The sequence below is a fragment of the Rhopilema esculentum genome, chromosome 15 (genome assembly GCF_057945365.1).
Source record: "Rhopilema esculentum isolate cy_ngs chromosome 15, ASM5794536v1, whole genome shotgun sequence".
NCBI classification, from domain to species: Eukaryota; Metazoa; Cnidaria; class Scyphozoa; order Rhizostomeae; family Rhizostomatidae; genus Rhopilema; species Rhopilema esculentum.
In genome coordinates this window covers 3,946,690-3,966,662 of record NC_142829.1, presented here as the reverse complement: position 1 = coordinate 3,966,662, position 19,973 = coordinate 3,946,690, and the positions used below count along the sequence as shown (strand labels likewise).

At 34.2% G+C, this 19,973-nt stretch overlaps 1 protein-coding gene across 2 annotated transcripts; it reads left to right on the top strand.

Moving 5' to 3' along the window:
- The first annotated feature begins 1,826 nt into the window (after nt 1-1,826).
- LOC135685348 (intraflagellar transport protein 88 homolog) lies at nt 1,827-18,378 on the top strand. 2 transcript variants are annotated; one of them, XM_065201263.2, is made up of 25 exons: nt 1,827-1,981; nt 2,176-2,241; nt 2,811-2,852; nt 3,359-3,424; nt 3,997-4,063; nt 5,140-5,215; nt 5,572-5,662; nt 6,063-6,167; nt 6,793-7,010; nt 8,059-8,290; nt 8,873-8,943; nt 9,573-9,659; nt 10,506-10,605; nt 11,129-11,215; nt 11,412-11,481; nt 12,018-12,134; nt 12,543-12,651; nt 13,020-13,058; nt 13,391-13,502; nt 14,734-14,849; nt 15,422-15,540; nt 15,858-15,967; nt 16,279-16,402; nt 17,492-17,605; nt 18,177-18,378. In XM_065201263.2, the coding sequence occupies exons 1-25, from the start codon at nt 1,904-1,906 to the stop codon at nt 18,302-18,304; spliced, it is 2,544 nt and encodes an 847-aa protein (XP_065057335.1). In that variant the 5' UTR covers nt 1,827-1,903; the 3' UTR covers nt 18,305-18,378. The 2 variants fall into 2 exon arrangements, with proteins under 2 accessions (XP_065057335.1, XP_065057334.1); XM_065201262.2 differs by having other exon boundaries at nt 1,828-1,981; nt 5,137-5,215.
- The last annotated feature ends 1,595 nt before the right edge of the window (nt 18,379-19,973 follow it).

The following is a 19,973-nucleotide window of genomic DNA, read 5'->3' as shown; positions in this document are numbered from 1 at the left end:
AAAAATGGCCTTTGAAGAAAGCAAATATTTTTAGACATACTAGGCCAATCAGAAACATGACAACTGGCTAAAAATATCACGGCTTGTATAGACAGAGGGAATTCGTTTTTTCTCTTGAATCTTCAACTAGGTGGGAGGTTAACGGCCACTGATTGGTTACAAGCAAGGAACTTTTCCTCTTACATAACGCGTCATTTTTCCTCTTACATAACTCTTGATCCTCATCTGGTTGCAAATTTCCTGTTTTCATTATGTGAAGTTTATACTCTGAATTGTGTCGGACGAAAAGCTTCAGTGTGTCTGAAGTATTTCCTTTTTGCATAGCCATTTTTAAATTTTGTTGCATAAAAAAAATTGCTCCATTTTCAACAATGGATAGCCTTTTCAAGTGGAATGAATTTTATATCATGCCCGACACCTTCGCAGCGTCTGGTGGAGATGGCATATTTATGCTTGATATAGTAATATTGATTTTGCTTAAAAGCTATTCTTTCGTTATACAGAGGTGAAGAACTTCTAAAGTTACTTTATCAGGGGCTGGGTTTGCCTTGAGTCGCAGTAGTATGAAATGTACTTATTCAAAAGAACTTCTGAGCTGAACCAGACCAGTTACAGTAATCAGAGACAACAATGAGGTTTGTCTTGCTAGCAATGAAAGTTTAATCAAGTATAGTAGACTTTTCTAACAGAGATTTTTTTTCGACAAGCAATATGCAAAATTTAATATTGACACTTAGCAAAATTGAAGAAGATAAAAGACAAAAATGAATCTATAGTAAATGTTTGATGAAAATATACTACTTTATATTTCAAAGCAAGCGGAGAAAATAACTCTTTGATCATCCAACATAGCCAGCTGTCTAGAAATTCATTTTTACGTCACGTTATGATCTTAAAATAGAAGTATATATCAAAGAAGCAATTAGACTTTTTCGTTAGGCTAACATTTCTATTTGAATAACTATTACTTTCAATGTTCTTTTGGTTTAGGGAACAAGACGGGACAGTCTGTGTCGTGGGAACGATCAAATGGTTTTGAGCTAAACGCAAACTAAATTTTCTGTTATCATATTAAAAAGCCTCAAGATAACGTCCAGATTTCTTCTAAGTCAAATATTTTGGAAATGCTGGTTGTCTTCCCAAGAATGTCATAACTATAAGAAAATGCTAAAATATTTCCGTATTTTTTTCATATTTTTCATATTTTTCGTATTTTTCATTTCAGTAATTTTCATATTTTTGTGACTCGCTTCTCAAGAAAGCCTTCCGTCGTGCGAGAAGCGCAAGAAGCTTACTTGCTTTTAATTAAGATTTCGAATAGATGCATTACAAAGTATTGATTTTGGGTTTCTAAAATTGCAAAGCATGCCCCTTTTTGAGCATTTGAGACAAGCTATGAGAAAACCGATCTGTCCGGGCGATATAACATTATACAAAATTATCTTTTTAACTGCTTTTTTATTCCATCTCGCCATATTGCGGTGTTTCTTGTTTTCTATTCCACATCCACTTTGCTGGAAGAATTTATTTAGGCTTTGGGGTCTGTTGTGCAATCCTTCTACCGTGGTCGTTGGAAATGTTTCCTTACTTGTCCAGTTGGCTTATCGTAGCTTTATGAGATTGAAGCTTTATTACAAACAGCTTCCATGATAGCAATGTAAAATATTCCCTTGTTTTCTCATAATTGCGCATTTATGAATTTGCCCCAACCTGGAGATTTTTGGGTATGCCCGCTGGGCCCCTGGGCATTATCCTCTGTTGCCACACAATCTCTTTCTGCGGTTGCCAGGTCTTTGTTTATATGTTGTTGCTGCAGTCGTCATGACTGGTGGATTCTGGGATGCTCTGCATTTGAAATAGGCCTAGTCAAAACAGACGAGGAATTTAACTACAGTGTCTCAAAATGTTGAAAAACCTACATCTGGTTGGTGAAAATGAAGAAGATGACCTTTACAGTGAATACAAGGAGTTAGATACCGAGGTAATAAAGTGTATTCACTTAAAGTTTTAGCTGAAATGTTGAGACGTGCATATCAAGAACTGCTGCAAGCTTGTTCCACTCTACATACAGTTCAGTTTTTACTTTAAAATTCGACAAATTGAGATGCATTTTTCACTTTTCTGGCAACGTGTCTAACAAGAAGTTTTTTCATAAATCATTTTATTGTTTCTTAGGAGCTTTATGCAGATGAAGGCTTTCAACAAGCTTTAAAAACAAGCTATGGAAATAGACCAGTCCCGGTGAGCATTTTCTATCAATTTTTTTTAGCCTAGATTTTCTACTTCTATGCTGCTTACTGCATATTGAATTCTAATGTGTTCTGCTGCTTTCATTGTAATACAAATGCAATTTCACATTAATTGAACATTCTTTTTAATTCAATATCATATTAATTCAGCTGGTACCATAGAACATGAAGCTTTTGTATACTTGGTTAAAATCAAAGGGAGTTACGACGTTCCCCACCCTTAAAGGAGCTGTCCATTATAGCAGCATAAATCCTGCCAGTTTTTCGATTTAAACTACCATTTAAAGAAGAGACAACCTTTTCTCGGGTGTTTTTAATGTAAATGATATATTGCAAGGGTGTTTTGGCCTATTACTTGTCGACTTTGATAAATGTTGAATATTTACCCATAAATTTAATATCTAGGTTTCTTTCCAGACAAAAGTGATTCAGTCCTGTTAATGAATTCCTTTTTAAGTGATATAAAATCACTTGTCATGTAACACTATATTTATGGTTACATTCTTGCAGAATATCTGGTTCATGACAAATGTTCATGAAAAGTAACCTTTTCTTCTGCAGGGAACAGCAGCCAGAGGTGGTGGGACCCTTGGGACTGCCATGGTAAGTTTGCTTACTAATTAGTGGTGAGTTTGGATAAGGGATTTCTTGTTTGTGCCAGGGTGGTACATTTATAGCAGGCTCACTTCTTATTAATTGAATTTTCACAATACTAAAAAGCATTTTTATAAGTAAATTGCAGAAAGTTAATCGCACACAAAAGCCTTTGGTTATTTTCAGTTCTGTTTTAAGATTTTTTTAATGGCATTTCAATTTTATTGTAAAAAAAACACACAACATCAGAGTTTATCAATAATATTTTTTCAAGAAAATATTATGTAATTCAGCCAATGAGTAAAAAATATGTCTTGCCTGTAGGTCAAAGAATTTTCCATCTGATTTCTAGTTATAATTTTTTTGTTTTTTATTAATTCTTTGTTAAGAATAACCTACTTTAAATGTTGGTTTTCAAGAGAAATGGGTCATAAGAATATAGCATTTAATATTTTAGTTTATATCAAAAGCTGTGACAAATGAATATTTCACAAATCAGTATTTATCATGTTCAGGGAAGAGGTAGAGGGGGAGTACCAGGATCTTCAATGGGAGGAAGACCAGTCACTGGGCTAGCTGCTGTAAGTATTTTATAACATATTATTTGTTAATTGTTGACCTAGTATATGCATGGAAAAGTTTTTTGTTTTTTGGTTTCTCTTGAAGTGACTGATAATCATTAGGCTATTGTATTTTGTTGGTTTAAAAACACAGCTATTGTCTGCAGCTCTTTGTTAACTGTCTGGTGATAACTAATATTATTATCATTAATGCTTGGTTGAAATGTTATACATTATCTGTAATATTTTTCCACGATTAACAGCTAATTTCTATATGAAACATTTTTTATGGTAGTATTTCAAAATCAAGAACTTCAGAGCACAGAAAGTGCAAATGTATGAGTTTTTAATATTCCACTTAACAAGATGATTATGCAAGAATACAAGAATGAAAACCTCTTGTAAGATTCTGTGTTTTATTAACAAAAATATTACAAAAATTAGAAAATCAAGTTTTGATCTATTTTGAATGGCATTGCCATGTAAGAATATGCTTTTTGCATTAAAGAGCTGCAACATAAAGAAGCATACCTCTATTTGGATTTTTATTTATCTTGCAAGTTACATGAATTTTTTGATTTCCTTTACTTCAGGATGGTAGTCAAGCAAGGCCAATGACAGCTGTAAGAGCTGCTGGTTACTCATCTGCTGGTGGCAGAGGTATGGATAGTATCTGCAAATGTTGGAATGAAGATTGACATTTTGTATTATTTTCCAGCAGTCCATACACCCCAGTTTGCATTCCTTGATTTCTGCATGGGAAAGCCCATTACTGTAACTCCTCAATCAAGCCCAAACCTTTGAATAAGCGCCCCTCGATTAGGATATGGATAGTATGCTTGAATAAAGGTTTATGCACATTTTGTAATCATTTTTCAGCTATCCATTACTAAGTTTATTATTAAGTTGAATGATGCATTTCAGGTCCAAAGACAAGTTTGACTAGAGCAGGAGGGAAGGGCTTGGGTCTATATCCCTAGGAAGAATTTGTATGCCATCCCTTTTTAGACTGCGAAAGATTGCTTCTTTTTACAAGCTACATGGCAACATGCTTTAGATATTTTGTAAATATAAACAATGATTTAAGTAAAACTGATGGGAGAAGAGCTTTTACAAATACTTGGCCTAGGTGGGTGTGAAAGCTGATTTAGTGGATGGAGGAAGATCCTCCCTGCGCACTACAAAGAATGTAGAAATACTATATATGTTGTTCCTTTGTCATTTTCAGTCTGATATGGTGTTGTGAGGAAGATCTTCCCTGTGCACTACAAGGAATGCATAAATGCTATATATGTTGTTCCTTTGCCATTTTCAGTCTAGATTTTGACCACCTGTTCTTACGTCATTTGTCAATTTTTTCTATAGTGTTTCTGCGAAGAAGATGATTTTAAGGTTTAGTAGGATAATTTTACAAAAAGAATTGCAAGAAAATACGTAAAAGGATACAAGGAAAATGTATTTAACTTTTTTTCTGAGAGGCTATAGCCTTACATAATCATTATTTACTATTTCATTGGCAGCTTGGTTAGAGACAGTCAGGTTTTGATACAGTAGGGTTAAAGGAACTCATCATTCTTATATGAATCTTTCAGTTTTTCTATTATCAACTTAGTTTATGAGAACCAAAACTTTCTCTCTCTTATGATAGATAACTCAGTTCTTTTACCTGTCTGTTAATTTATCTAGCAAGGCATAAATATCAGCAATGATCCAAGCAACAATTATTTTTTTAGCAGTGCAGGGAGCAAATTTTGATCCTCTCAATCAGTCAAGAGCACCAGCGCCACCTCTTGAATCAAAATCTGAAGATGCGTAAGTTTTCCTTAACAAAGCATGATTCCAAAGTTTTGCCTCATTTTATCTGCATTATATATCCATGAAAACTCATTTTTGTACACATCCTCAACTATTTCTAAAACTTTCATTTACTTTATTTTCTAATTTGTGGACAGTTTTTGCTATCAAATATCTTTAGGGTTATTTACGAATTCTTCAAAAGATTTGAAACGTTCAAATATACTCAAATAAACTTGAGCTTTACCTTGAACTAAACTAAAAGTCCATATCATGTAGGCCCCTAAAACACCTAAAATTATCTTTTGATATTCAAAAACATGATTTCATTTGCTAGCTGATTCGTTAAATAATTCTCTATTCTACCATTTCAGGCCAGAAGAGAAGATACGGCAATTAGAGAAGAAAGTAAACGAGCTTATCGAAGAGAGTTGCCAGGCAAATGAAGCTGGTGATTTCAAACTGGTATGTAAATATTAGCTGAATTTTCCAGCTGATCTGTCCAATTTTGTTAGACAAAAACCACACATGCATAATCAGCGTTGTCTGATAGAATAACTCATTTTTTCCCTTAGTAACCAGATACTGTTTTAGTTGAGAATATGAATACTTGGTGATTGTTTCTTTAGCATTTGCATCCAGGAATTTAAAAATTTTCATTTTTGCACACTGTTGACACTTATTTAACGTCTTGTTTATATTATAGTTTTCAAAAAACTTTTAATTTTACGAAGATGTAGTGAAAACTCTTCATTTATCGTGAAAGGATGCTAAGTTTGACTGACAGAAAGAACCATGAAAAGGCGAAAATTCAAGGTTAAATTCCTTAATGGTTTTCTAGTTTTTATGAATTTTCCTTCAATAGGCACTAGAGAAGGCCAAAGAGGCTGGAAAGAAAGAGAGGCTACTTGTCAAACAGCGAGAACAATCTGGATTGAGTGATCAAGTCAATCTTGATATTACTTATTCGGTAAGAGGAGATTCTATCAACACTATGTTACTCAACGGCATCGTTGTCTCTGCCATTGAGATGCTGTTAGAATATGACCAGCCTAATGATTTTGGTAACAAATTTGTACTCTGCATGAGAGTCTGTGGCTCTGTGAGTTTAATACACTAATGTTGAAGTCAGTGTCAATAATTTTGCAAATAAATTCAATGTATGCAGAATCTAGCGATCTTTGTACCAGTCCTTGTTTAAAGAAGAACCATAAACACAGAATTGATGTTTAAATAATTTAAGCTTCATAAAACATATCGTTGTTTGAAAAGGATATATCAATTTCATTGTGTGTCTTTGCTAATACTAAGAGTTGATTAAAAACTCATATGCATTGTGTATTTTCTAAATTTCTGCTTTGGTTCTGCCTATCTTTATTTTATATCATTATTCTGAAGTTTTATACCCTGAAGAGTGTCAGACCTAAAGCTTAATTGTTTGCTTCTATCAAAGCCTCAAATTTTGTCCTGTCTAAAAACTCTGTGGCTAATTTTGTTGTAACAACATCATGCAAAGCTTTGAAAACGTACATAGTTCAGTCTGTTTGAAAAGTATCTTACACCAAAATGAAAACAATCGTGATCTTCTCTGGCAGGTCCTGTTCAATTTGGCCAACCAATACCATGCCAATCAGATGCACCAGGAGGCGATAAACTCTTACCAAGTAATTGTCAGAAACAAAATGTTCAGCAACGCAGGCAGGCTTAGGGTGAATATGGGTAACATTTATTTTGAACAACGCAAATATTCCCAAGCTATTAAGCAGTACAGAATGGCCCTGGACCAGATACCAAATACCCATAAGGAAATGAGGTAAGTGTATTCTTTGGATCGTTGGTTCGAAAATTTTAAAGACTCATTGCTAACAATGAGCCATTGCGCCACGCAAGCATCCCATAATGCATTTTTAGACAGTCTGAAATCAACTTTGGTTAATCCGTAGAAGTTTACTGCCATTGTTTGGATCGTCGCCACGCTCGCAAAGGCCCATTGTTAGCAACGAGTCTTTAAGAACTTTATTCAAGGGCCACTTTTTTAACTGCCTTCCTCTGGCTGGTTTTGTTGATTTGTCACGCTATGATGTTTATCTGTAACGTAACTTTTCAAGAGCACTGTTTTATCTGTCCGCATTGTAACTTTTAGCTTTTGCGAGGCAACCATACTACTTTGAAATTATAAGCCGATAAGTATGATAGTAGGATAAAAATGATAATAGTATGATAACACGATTATTTTAAAGGATAGAAGCTTCAAAAGATAAAACTATCGCTGCCCTGTTATCAATGCTAAACCTGCTAAAAAAAAGTTTCCATTTTTTCGAGAGTTAATGAAGGCTTTTCAAAAGTTGATCCTCATCTACTCAGTTTATTTAGCGACCTTGCATTTTTCGTTTTATTTTTCCGAAAAAAAACTTTTTTGTGTAGAGATCGAAATTGGTACGCTTTGTCCAAATTTCATCAGCATTTCCTTATTTCATACTCAATTTTCTTAATTGTTTAAATGATGTATTGTGTTGTAGATTATTTAACGTTAGTTTTTACAATAGTGAATACACACTAATTAAGACTAACATGAAGCAATTTCAAGGATTGCATAAGACAGTTCATTTACTGCAAAACGAGCATGCGCACTTGTTTTCAAGGAACCAAGTTTTGATCAAATTCTTAAGTTGTCTAGTATTTTGTGCTGCCTTTATTGATTCCGGGAGTGAATTCCAGATTTTAGGCCCTTGAAAACTTAATGATCTGATACCATTATTGGTAGTTCTGGCTTTTGGAATGTCAAGGGGGTTTTGAGTCGAAGGTTATGACCTGTTGTTTTGGGATCTGATGTCATCAATGATGCAATGTTTTGTTTTTAGGATCAAGATTATGCAGAATATTGCCTTGGTTTTCATTAAACTTGGACAGTATTCTGACGCTGTTACGTCATATGAGCACATCATGGGGGAAAAACCTGAAGTAGAAAGTTGCTTTAATTTGCTGCTGTGCTATTATGCAATGGGTGATCGAGAGAAAATGAAAAAGACGTTCCAAAGGCTTGTCCAAATCACTGTTGGCCCAGAAGATGAGGAGAAATACAATCCGGTGCTAGTATGTTTAGATTATCATTACTTGGGTACCTCCTATCGAAAAGGGACGCTCATTATCTGTGCCCTAGAAAAGCCCTGAAACTACTAGTAAATTTAGTTTAATAAGGTTAAGAGGTGAATACAGCACTACATTACTTAATGTTTTTCGTCTGTTTCTAAGAAGAAAAATTTGGAATTAAAGTTTGATGGCATCAAAATATAAAACAAAAAAGGAATATTCGTTATAACGTGGAATAGCCTGCCAGACAGTATTGTAATGCAAGCAAATTCGGATACCTTTTACAACCTATGTCGAAATCACCTCAGTAAATTTTAAAATTTTAATGTTGTAGTTGACTGGGCAGACATTTGTATGACCCAAAGGGTTGTTAAATGTAAATGTAATGATGATTATGATGATGAACGTTTATAGCAATCAATTTGCATGTATTGCAATGACAATGAGGTCATCAGACTAGCATTTGCCCTGAATATTGGATTCACGATGCATTATTGAATTCGCAGAAACGGTATTGCGCATTAGGTATTAGAAATCTTCTACGCGTTCTCTTCCTAACATTCCATGAACATTCATTTTCTACAGGATGATCCACATCAATCTCTGATTGTCGAAATAATAAGAAACGATCCACTGCGACAATGGGAAAAGCAAAAGTAAGTACATGTTTATTAGGAGTTGACCAACGACGATAAAGAATTGTGGTTCAATATATTCTAGGGCACTTTGTGCACTCCCCTCTAGTGTTGAAAAGTTTCGATTATTTTGTTATACATAGCCTGTGCTTTAACGTAAGGATTCTGGAACTCTGGTTAGTTATAAAGTTTTTTTGTGGTGAAAAGATTTTTAGGTGCACGGTGATCCTCTACTGCTGAGAGCCATAAAAACTCAAGATCTTGCTTTTTCAAACAATTGCAGTTTCACTCTGTTATTTGATTTCTCTATTTAGGTAAAATAATCTGTTGCCTTAGGTTATAATAAATAGTGGTTTCATGTAGAAAAATTCGACTTTTTAATTGCTGTTGTAAATGCATAGTCTTACGTTACTTAATGCCATCTTAAATTGTTGATACAACATAACAAAAAAAACCTTAATCTTTAATGTAGCTTAAAACTCTGCTTTTTAGTTATTTCCTTGAAAACTGTTTTCTTCAAAGCTGTATTATCAAATCATTTTTAAAACTCGTTTGTTAACGCACCCTTCGCTGATCATTAAAATATGGCCTCCTACCCTTTTATATAATTTTTTTCTATAAAGGCATATTTTGTGGTTTCTTTTTGACAGCAAATCGACAGCTGACAGATGTATTATCGCTGCTTCTAAGCTGATATCTCCCGTCATCGAAGTTTCTTTTGACTTGGGATTTGACTGGTAAGGTTTTTGCTATGAAATTCCCAATTTTCATCAGCTATCGTGTTTAGGAAGATATGTAAAGCAATAGATCTCTGATATTATGTGTCACTAGCAAAACATTGCCTCGGCTGTATGAAAGCTTATTCTCAATGAAACGAGGCTGCTTTCATGAATATATAATTTCGATTGTTGATCGACTGATAGAAAAAGTAAATATGTGAAATAAGTGATTTTAGTGTTTAAATAGTCAGTTACTTTGGGTAGGTAGCACTTCCGCCGATAAGAGCATTCAATCTTGAAACAGTCAATTTTCTTTATTTTATTATAATAGCCTTTTCTAGTGAATTTATCTGCTTTTAAACTATGAGAGTTACAAGCCTGAATTTAAATTACACAAAAATTAAGCTCATGGAATGCAGTGCACTCACGTTATGCTAATAAAGTTATGAAATTGGGAGCAAAAACTATCCCCTGGCTACAAAAATGATTTAATGTTTCACAGTTATATGACTTTTGGTGGCCAAGGGGTGGTTGATTTCAGATTGCTAATCAACTATATCGGCTGATTCCCCCTTCATATAATTGGAATCTTTGTATGATAAAAGTTTAGAGTGTATTACGGGTTTAAGGAATCGTCAACTGTTCAACTACTCCCAGGTTAATTTGCTGATTGAGATGGGAAATTTTCGCTTTTGATCTTGTATTTCGTGATATCTTTTTATTTTTGCTTATATTCCTTTTTTTATTTTATAATTAATTTCTTTCTCATAAAGAATATTATCTGTAAACTTGTTAAAGATTAAATTCGCCAAAGTCTCTGTAAACTAAGACCTTGGTGAATGTTATCTGTAAACTTTCTTTCAGGTGTATTGAAAATGTGAGAAGTTCGCCTTACATAGAACTGTCAAATGAGCTGGAAATCACCAAGGCCATAACATATCTGAAAATGAAAGACTTCACCAAGGTTTGTTTGCATCATGATTTATCTATTTTGTATGTAGATGACAGGGGCCAAGATTTTGCGCGCTAATATTTAATCACGTCAGAGGCCGAGTTGCAGAATGGAATCAAGCGACAGAAATAAAATTGCTCATTAATAAGCAAGTTTGTAATACTTGCTATATAAGCTACGCCTTGTTTCATACCCGGATAAATTTTCAGAAATGATTTCATCATTTTACAATAGTTTTTAAATTTATCATAACTGAAAAATATATAATAAACCCACTTATTATACCCATAGAAGTTATTCCCACTTATTTTTAATCACCATTAGTCGTATATTTATGTTTATGTATAAAGGAAGGTATTTTGTTCTCTTGTTCTTTTCAGGAGAAGGAACCTAAAAATGTTTAAATTCTCTGATTTCCTGCTTTGTGTTTACAGAGAATGAGTTTTTTTAGTTTGTCAACATAGCAATTGTAAAATCAGTTTGTGTGGAAAGTTGTTAAAAGGAATATGTTTAGAATACACTCTCTTGTTTTTAGGCTATTGAAACTTTAAAGACATTTGAAAAGAAAGATTCAAAGATGGCATCCCAGGCTGCTGTTAATTTGTCATTTCTCTACTTTCTGGTAAGACTATTTTAATTTATATCTATTTATATTTATCGACAAATTTATCTTTGCAGTACCTTGGACTGTATGGAGTTATCACCAATGCTATGCTAGTCCCACCCGTAACTATACTCCCCCCCCCCCCCTTCATACTAGTCTCCATGGAAAAAATGCTTTCTGATTACAGAATGACTATGAAATCGTACCTTTGCAGGAAGGGGACACTGCACAGGCGGATAAACATGCAGATATCGCAATAGAGGCTGACCATTATAATCCAGCAGGTTTGTGACTTGACACGTTTTTATCTGTATACTTATTTAATCTTTGGATTTATATAGTAGCCTTATGCTCATTTTTTTATCCAGTATAAAAACTTAAAATAACAAATTACCTGGAAAACTACATACTTACTACTAAACTGCATAACAAGGACGGAACCAAGGAAGAGAAATATATCATGACTGCCCCTTGAGGTTGGAAATGAATCTTAATACTACTAATAACACAATTAAAACACTCCATATACATATGCAACGAATACTTAAGCTGGTTTCAAATTGGAGGCTATATGTAGACACTGTGTGAGCCTATTTATTTGCTCAAATTAATGCAAATAATCGAATAGATTGTGAGTTTAAGACGGTATTTAAGCCAATGTTTCATCACAAGTTTCTAATTGTCTTTTGTTAAGATATCCTTTCCTTTTCAATCACCTGTTGTAAACTAAATCTTTTTTCCTTTTAAAAATCTAATTCTATACCTTCTATCTCCTAGATCATAGTTACTTAAGCTATCCATTGCTTGTTCTTTCTCCTAGCTTTGGTCAATAAAGGGAATTGTTCCTTCAAAAGTGGAGATTTAGACAGAGCCAAAATTTCTTATCAAGAAGCACTAAATATCGAAGCATCTTGCACAGAAGCGATTTTTAACCTTGGTCAGTCATCTTTTTTTTCGAGCATACGAAGATTAAATCTTAGCTGTATGTTGGCTGAATTGCTGCCCAACGTTTGAGAGATATACGAATTCTTAAAAGTTTAGGCCTATATTAACTGATTTCAAGTGTGTGTAACTTGCTGATGCATATGTCTTATCGATGTCAATCTTTATAAGACATTGTTTCTTCCTATTTGTTATCACCCTCAAAATTAACTCCGTAGCTCAATTTGTTTAACCTTTTTAGAATTTGGCCTTTTTTGATTTATCCTCATATAACATATTTTCGTCGCTTATTTTTTATTTTGTCTTCCATTAATCTTTGTCTGTAACTCTTTTCTTGAAATTTCTCTCGTTTATATTCAACTGGTTTAACAAAAGCAATGATTTATATTTTTGTGGTCTCTAGGCCTTGTACACAAGAAACTTGGAAAGATTGACGACGCTCTGGACTGCTTTCACAAACTGCAAGCAATTATTCCAAATAACCCTGAAGTTTTATACCAGCTTGCAGATCTGTATCATTTTCATTGAATGTTGATTTTTTAAAACTTCTGCAATCAGGAATTTTTTATGTCGTGTTATGTAAAGGACCCATACAAATAAATGCCATTTTTGTGAGCTTGGTGTCACCGTAGTAAACTTAAGTTGATTCATAACAATCTTGATTAATAAACCGATCTTGTGCCAATAGACTTACAAATTTTTGTCAAAAATAGATCTGTGTTTGTTTTCTTCTTTCATTTGAGTTTAAGTCAATCACATACGTGACTTTTCTGCTACATCATCGTTTCTCTTCAAATTGTGCTATTAGTTCTTGTTTTTCATTAATAGAATGTTAATCTGTTCTTTGTAACAGTTTGATATTTTCCTTGACGTTCACCAGCTACGAAAAAGCTGAAAATCTTCCAGAGGCGATGGAGTGGTATTAAATTTTTATACTTTATATTTAGCATCTTTGAAACGCAGGACATTTTTTTGCCGAGATTTTAGAGACAATAAATGCCACTCGGTCAAAAATGTTCCCTTTGATTATTGCATTAAAGAGTGATCCCTGATTAACCGGTTTGTTTTCGTAATAATAATAAGACTGTATTCGCAAACTATCCAAAATATTTCTGATCATATCCAAGTTTTATAAGTAGCAGCTGTAGTTTCGTTGCTTTCCGTATCTCTACTGCCAACGCTTAATTTTTTGGCAATACGAACTAATATATCTAAAACTATTATCTCTGATTGCTATCTTCTTGTCTCAAGGTATCACCAACTGTTATCGTTAGTTCCAAGCGACCCAGCTGTTCTTTCCAAACTAGGAGAAATCTATGACAGTGAAAACGAGAAATCGCAGGCCTTTCATTACTATTTTGAGGTGAGTTCTGTCTTTATGTCATCCTTAGTCATAATTCTTTGATAGCAAGTCGTTTTTTCTTGGCGGTTGGCAGGTTATATTCAAATAAGCTTTGAATTTTGGTAATATTTTTTAAAGGTCCTGATAAGAAGAAGCTTTTTCCTCGACATTTTATGTTTCAAAGGAAATTATCTGTATAGCGTCGAAAGAAACATCTCGATAAGCTATATCGATTATCAGCTGGATAGAGAAGCACGTTTCTTTTAATTGGTTGATCAGGCATGAAGAACACGTTGGAAGCATAGCACAAAATTATCTTTATGCCCTTTTGCCAACCCCTGAGGAAAGAAGTAAAATTTATGCTTAAAGTCTTTGAAAGTAGCCTATTTGCACAAGATTTTTTAGGGTTTGAAAACCCACTCTTAATGTGAAATATGGCTGTGCTGCGAAATTCTACTTGAACGTTAATGCGAGTTATATTAATAATGGTACAGGCAGAATAAAAGATTTTTTGCTAGAATTTTATTTGTATTTGTTTCAACCTAGCTTCTAGGACACTGAGAAGCTCATGCTTATCGAGCAGTGTCCTGGTCCTTCCTCTCGATGTGACCACACCTCGTGATTCCTAAGCCTAGAATTACAGAGAGCTTGCAACTTTCCTCACTCTGGGTGAAAGTTTGGTCATGCCAGGGACTCGAATTTCAAACCCTTGGGTCTGTAGTCAGCGCCCATAACCACTAAGCCGTCCTCGCTGGTCATGTCATACCTAGCATAAAGCCGTCTCATAAAATAGACCTTAATAAGCAATATTAGCATGCTTCACACATGACACATCAGATCCGCACAAAGAAAATCCCGTGAGTTAAGAACCTAAGACTATGTCTTTGGTACAGTTTAAGAGCACCTTGTGTTTACATTACTATTTCAGCCTTTCACAAAGTAAGTCTTTTGATTTATTGCCGTTGTGTCCCGAAGCATATGCTGTCAGGAGACATCCTAATCTTCAAGCATCGCTGGCCAAATTCATCATCAAAATGTACTTTTAGAAAAGAACCTTACATAAGCGCGTCTGGCTTTATGCAGCGTTGCCTACGGAACGGATCCCTAAAGCAAGCTTCTTTGCAGTGATTTCCTATAACTCCAGTCTTTTACAATGTCCAGCAATTGCTAAAGTCATGTTCATTTTGCTATACACACAGGTACCAAATTCATTATCACCAAATTCAATATAATTTTGCCTATGTTAATCTAGTCATTCAAGTACCATCCATCCAACATCGAGACGATTTCCTGGCTTGGTGCATATTATGTTGATGCTCAGTTTGTGGAGAAGGCCATGCATTATTTTGAACGAGCTGCTCTTGTACAGTAAGATATTTTGGATAAATATTATCTCACTTCTTTGTTGCAATTGTCTATGAAACGTTGTCTACTTGATGCTTTGTTTTTCAAAGACTCAAGTCTTTAAGTCTTTCGCTACTCAAGTCATATTACTCCAATAGTTTCAACGACTGTATTTTCAACATAGCAGACCTTTTTATATGCTTGAACTCAGTGTTTTTCAACCACTATGCCGTGACATATTAGTGTGATATAAGATTTATCTAGTGAACCGTGAAATTTCCAATTTCTTCTAATTGGTCTAGAAAATATGTCCAGATTTCACATGGAGTGAATAAGAGAAATTATTTCATTATAAAATACTTTTTCTTTTCGTTTATTTGATTTCTGCTCATGAAACTTCGAGTAAGACAACTTTATATTATCGCCATTTAACATTTTCTGTTGGTGATGTGCCTCGTGATTTTTCAATGAATATTAACTAATGATGCTATGGTATTCTTAGAAAAGTCTTATGATTTTTTAAATCATTGAAATGTGTTTATGTTTTCATCATGTTGAAGGCAAAGTAACTTTTAAACAAATCTTTGAATTTTTAGGCCAAATGAAGTGAAATGGCAACTCATGGTGGCCAGCTGTCATCGAAGAACTGGAAATTACCAGTTGGCTCTGGATGCTTACAAAACTATCCATCGAAAGTTCCCGGAGAATATTGAGTGTAAGATATTCATGTCATAAAGTTGCAGTAAATATTGAGTTTACTTCCATGTCTTATGAAAAGTCTTATGATTTTGTATATCATTGAAATGTGTTTATATTTTCATCACGTTGAAAGCAAAGTATCTTTTAAACAAATCTTTGAATTTTTAGGCCAAATGAAGTAGGCCTTAAGCCATGTTTATATTTTTAGGCCTTAAGCCATAAAGTTGCAGTAAATATTGAGTTTACTTCAATAGCTGTCACTTTTATTTTTAAGGTTTGAATGTATTGCTGAGTATTATATTCGGCTTGATTTCATATGCTGTTTCGTTTTAGGTTTAAAGTTCCTAGTGCGTTTATGCACTGATCAAGGCCTAGACAAAGAGGTTCAAGAGTTTGCAATTAAGCTGAAGAAAGCGGAAAAAGCAAAAGAATTACGAGAGCAGGTTCGTTAAGATTGCTAGTTTACAGTATCATAAAAACAATATTATTTGTGTTGTAATTCTATCAATGATATCCTATTCTAGTATTCGATGCCTGCCTATGAAAGGTGAAGTAACAGCTAAGTTGAGATCACCCCGGCTACGTTCGACCAAGGGGCAATAAAGACATTTAAACTTCAAAATAATATGCAAATTATTTGCAATTTCTTATCTATGTATTAATGCTTTTTCTTAAATGATTTCAAAATTAGTTTTTCCATGGGGTATTGCGGTAATTTTCTTTGTTATCAAAACATTTTTGCCTTTTTTATTAGAGAGCACAAAGCGGAACCAGGCGAGGCAGCGGTCGAGCCAACTCCGGTCGATCAGGATCAGGCCGGGCTGGTTCCGGGAGGAGCACAGTAGCAACTTCTGAAAACAGTCTTGGCAGTTCAGCCGGTATGAATTGTTTTTTTTAAAGTACCCTTTGTGGATTCTCATTTCAGGGTTGCCTCTTATATTATCCTGTTGATGTCCATCATCAATGCAATGGACTCCGATAAAAGTGGCCCTGTAGACGGTCTACCAGATGGTGTAATCAGTCATGCTGATTATTGAATTATCGCTCCATTCACTGCCGCTTTGGCTGCTATAATTTTAATATAAAGCAAAATATTCATTTGCCAGAACTTGCAATAACCGCTTTATTTTTTTCAATAGACTTTTTTCTGATTAAAGTATCATTTGATTATTAATCCAACATAATATTATGTAAAGCTTGATAGCTTTTTGCATCAGTGATATATTCTTTTTCTTCTTTCACGCTTGTCCCACTTGCAGCAGGGTCCGCCGCCTTAATTTTCGTTCGCCACTTTGCTCTATCTTGGGCATCTTATACATGTAGACCTTTTCTAGACATGCCATACGGACACAGTCTAGCCATCTCCGTCTGGGTCTTCCCCTTCCTCTCTTTCCAGGAACTGTATCTTTCATGGCTCTTTTTGCAGGGTTGTCTTCTTCCATTCTTTCTACGTGGCCAAACCATCGGAGTCTCATTTCTCGGACATCATCAAAGATTTCACACACTCCCAACTCTCTTCTTGTATACCTTTGACATATATGTGATATATACCTTTGGTACTTCTTTCTTTCCGAGAAAAAAATCAATGCATACCTATTATAGCACAGCTTTAATAACACTTGAAAATGAAACAGATCAGTGCTAACGCAATTTTCAGTCCCCATCGAACTTCTCTACCCTATTCAAGTCCAAAGACCATTTCCTTATTTCCTTACCCCCCCCCCCCCCCCTGCAGGCACGACTTAACAGAATTCAACTGTAGTTTCTTTTCATTGAATGCGAAAATACTGTCAGGAGGCATGGAAATCTTACCTTTTTGTAAATTTGTCGTATCAGTTCCTCAAGATTATTGTCATTGTTACAAATATGAACATAATAGCGGTAATTACTCGATATAACTTAACTTTAATTTCATGTCGTCTTATGGATCCAAATCAACATTTGAATTCTAATTTTTGTTTCATTAGAAAACGAAGAGGACTCGCTATTTCCAGTGAACACAACACGGAAGAAGGAGGGTGGCAGAAGAAGGGAGGTAGAGAACAATGGAAACGATTTCAACTCTTCCAATCGAGTTATAGGTATGATGGATAGACTGCCTAATATTGTCTTTTCCCTCCTTTTTAGTTTGAGCAGTAAAAGTGAGATTACTTTAAAAAAGGGCATCTTCTTTCTTTAAATCTGAAGCAATCAATGTGCCATGGCGTGAACGATTGGAAAGGGTCCTATAGGATACCAGCATTGTAACCAATTCCAAGCTCCGTATTCAAGTCACATTCTGATGAGAATCGTTTTTTCATTAACATGCATAAAGAGTTTGTTTTACATAGAATTTGTCCAATTTTATATGGGCTCGCTGTATTTGATGTTTCATAATATAAAAGTGCCAATCAACCAATTCCATCTAGCAAATAATCACGCTAAACCATCAAAATTTTCATTTTCTCAAGTTTTCTTGAAAATTTGATAACAAAATTTGACTTGGTGTGTTATCTAGAAATGTAATATTTGCATGTAGTTAAGGCTTAGAATTTCCCAAGTTAATGCTTAAATTTTTACAAATTGAATAGTCTTTGAGCTCCTACATGGGTTAATCCGATAACTGCAATTTGATGTTTCACATGGCTGACTTTTAGCTCCCTTTATCTTTAGACGCTTCATATGCCGACCCACTAGGAGAGGCTCCTTCCAGGCCCAAAACAGCTGGTGGAAATAAGGCACCGCAAATCGAAGATGAATTCGGGGATGAAGAACTTGGAGATGATCTTTTGCCTGAATAAAGCCAGTAGGTGTAAATAGATAAATTATATGTAAAATAAATTATGAAAGTAAGTATGAAGTATTCTAAAATCTACTCAAGTCGTATGTTGTAAATTTGTTTCTTGTGTTTTAATTAGAACATTAAAGTGATGTTTCTGACCATGACTATGAAAATTTAAAATTTAAAACAAAAGATACCGACAAAATCTAAAGGGTAAAACTTTACAATGCCGATTCAAAATGCCTTTTGAAACATGCAAACTTAAGTTCCAACTTTTCAGCAAAGTTATGGGACTAAAACATTTCCAATAAAAATTGGCATTTTCCTGAAGCCTATAGGCTTGGATTTTTCTCAAAATTTTAGCTCAACAAATTAATAAAAACAAAACAAAAATTTCCACCAGAATAACTCAAAACGTGAATTAAATGATCCTAGTGAGGGTTTGAATCATTTCTAAAAGGGCTTTTGCACTGAAAATATTCCATCAAAATTCGATATTTTCCAAAGGCTATAGCCTTGCATTTTTTCTCAAAATTTTAGCTCAAAAAATCAATAGAAACAAAACAAAAAAGTCGACCAGACTAACTCAAAACGTGAATTAAATGATCCTAGTGAGGGTTTGAATCATTTCTACGAGGGATTTTGCACTAAAAAAATGTCCCTCAAAATTCGAAATTTTCCAAAGGCTGTAGCCTTGCATTTTTTCTCAAAAATTTAGCTGAAAAAATCAATAGAAACAAAACAAAAAATTTCCACCAGACTAACTCAAAACGTGAATTAAATGATCCTAGTGAGGGTTTGAATCCTTTCTAAAGGGGCTTTTGCACTGAAAATATTCCATCAAAATTCGATATTTTCCAAAGGCTATAGCCTTGCATTTTTTTCAAAGTTTTAGCTGAACAAATCAACAAAAACAAGACAAAAAAAATTCCACCAGACTAACTGAAAACGTGAATTAAATGATCCTAGTGATGGTTTGAATCATTTCTACGAGGGATTTTGCATTAAAAATTTCCCATCAAACTTTGACATTTTTCAAAGGCTATAGCCTTGCATTTTTTCTCAAAATTTTAGCTGAAAAAATCAACAAAAACAAAACAAAAAAGTCGACCAGACTAACTCAAAACGTCAATTAAATGATCCTAGTGAGGGTTTGAATCATTTCTACCAGGGATTTTGCACTTAAAAATTCCCATCAAGATTCGACATTTTTCAAAGGCTATAGCCTTGCATTTGTTCAAAAAAAATTTAGCTGAAAAATACATCAAAACTAAACTTCAAATTCCACCAGACTAACTCAAGACGTGAATTAAATGATCCTAGTTTGGGTTTGAATCATTTCTAAAGGGGCTTTTGCACTGAAAATATTTGAACAAAAATCGACATTTTTCAAAGGCTATAGCATTCGATTTTTTCTAATAAAATTTAGCTGAAAAATACATCAAAACTAAATTTCAAATTCAACCAGACTACATCAAGACGTGAATTAAATGATCCTAGTTTGGCTTTGAATCATTTTTACGAGGGATTTTGCACTAAAAAAATGTCCATCAAAATTCGACATTTTCCAAAGGCTATAGCCTTGCATTTTTTTCAAAGTTTTAGCTGAACAAATCAACAAAAACAAGACAAAAAAAATTCCACCAGACTAACTGAAAACGTGAATTAAATGATCCTAGTGATGGTTT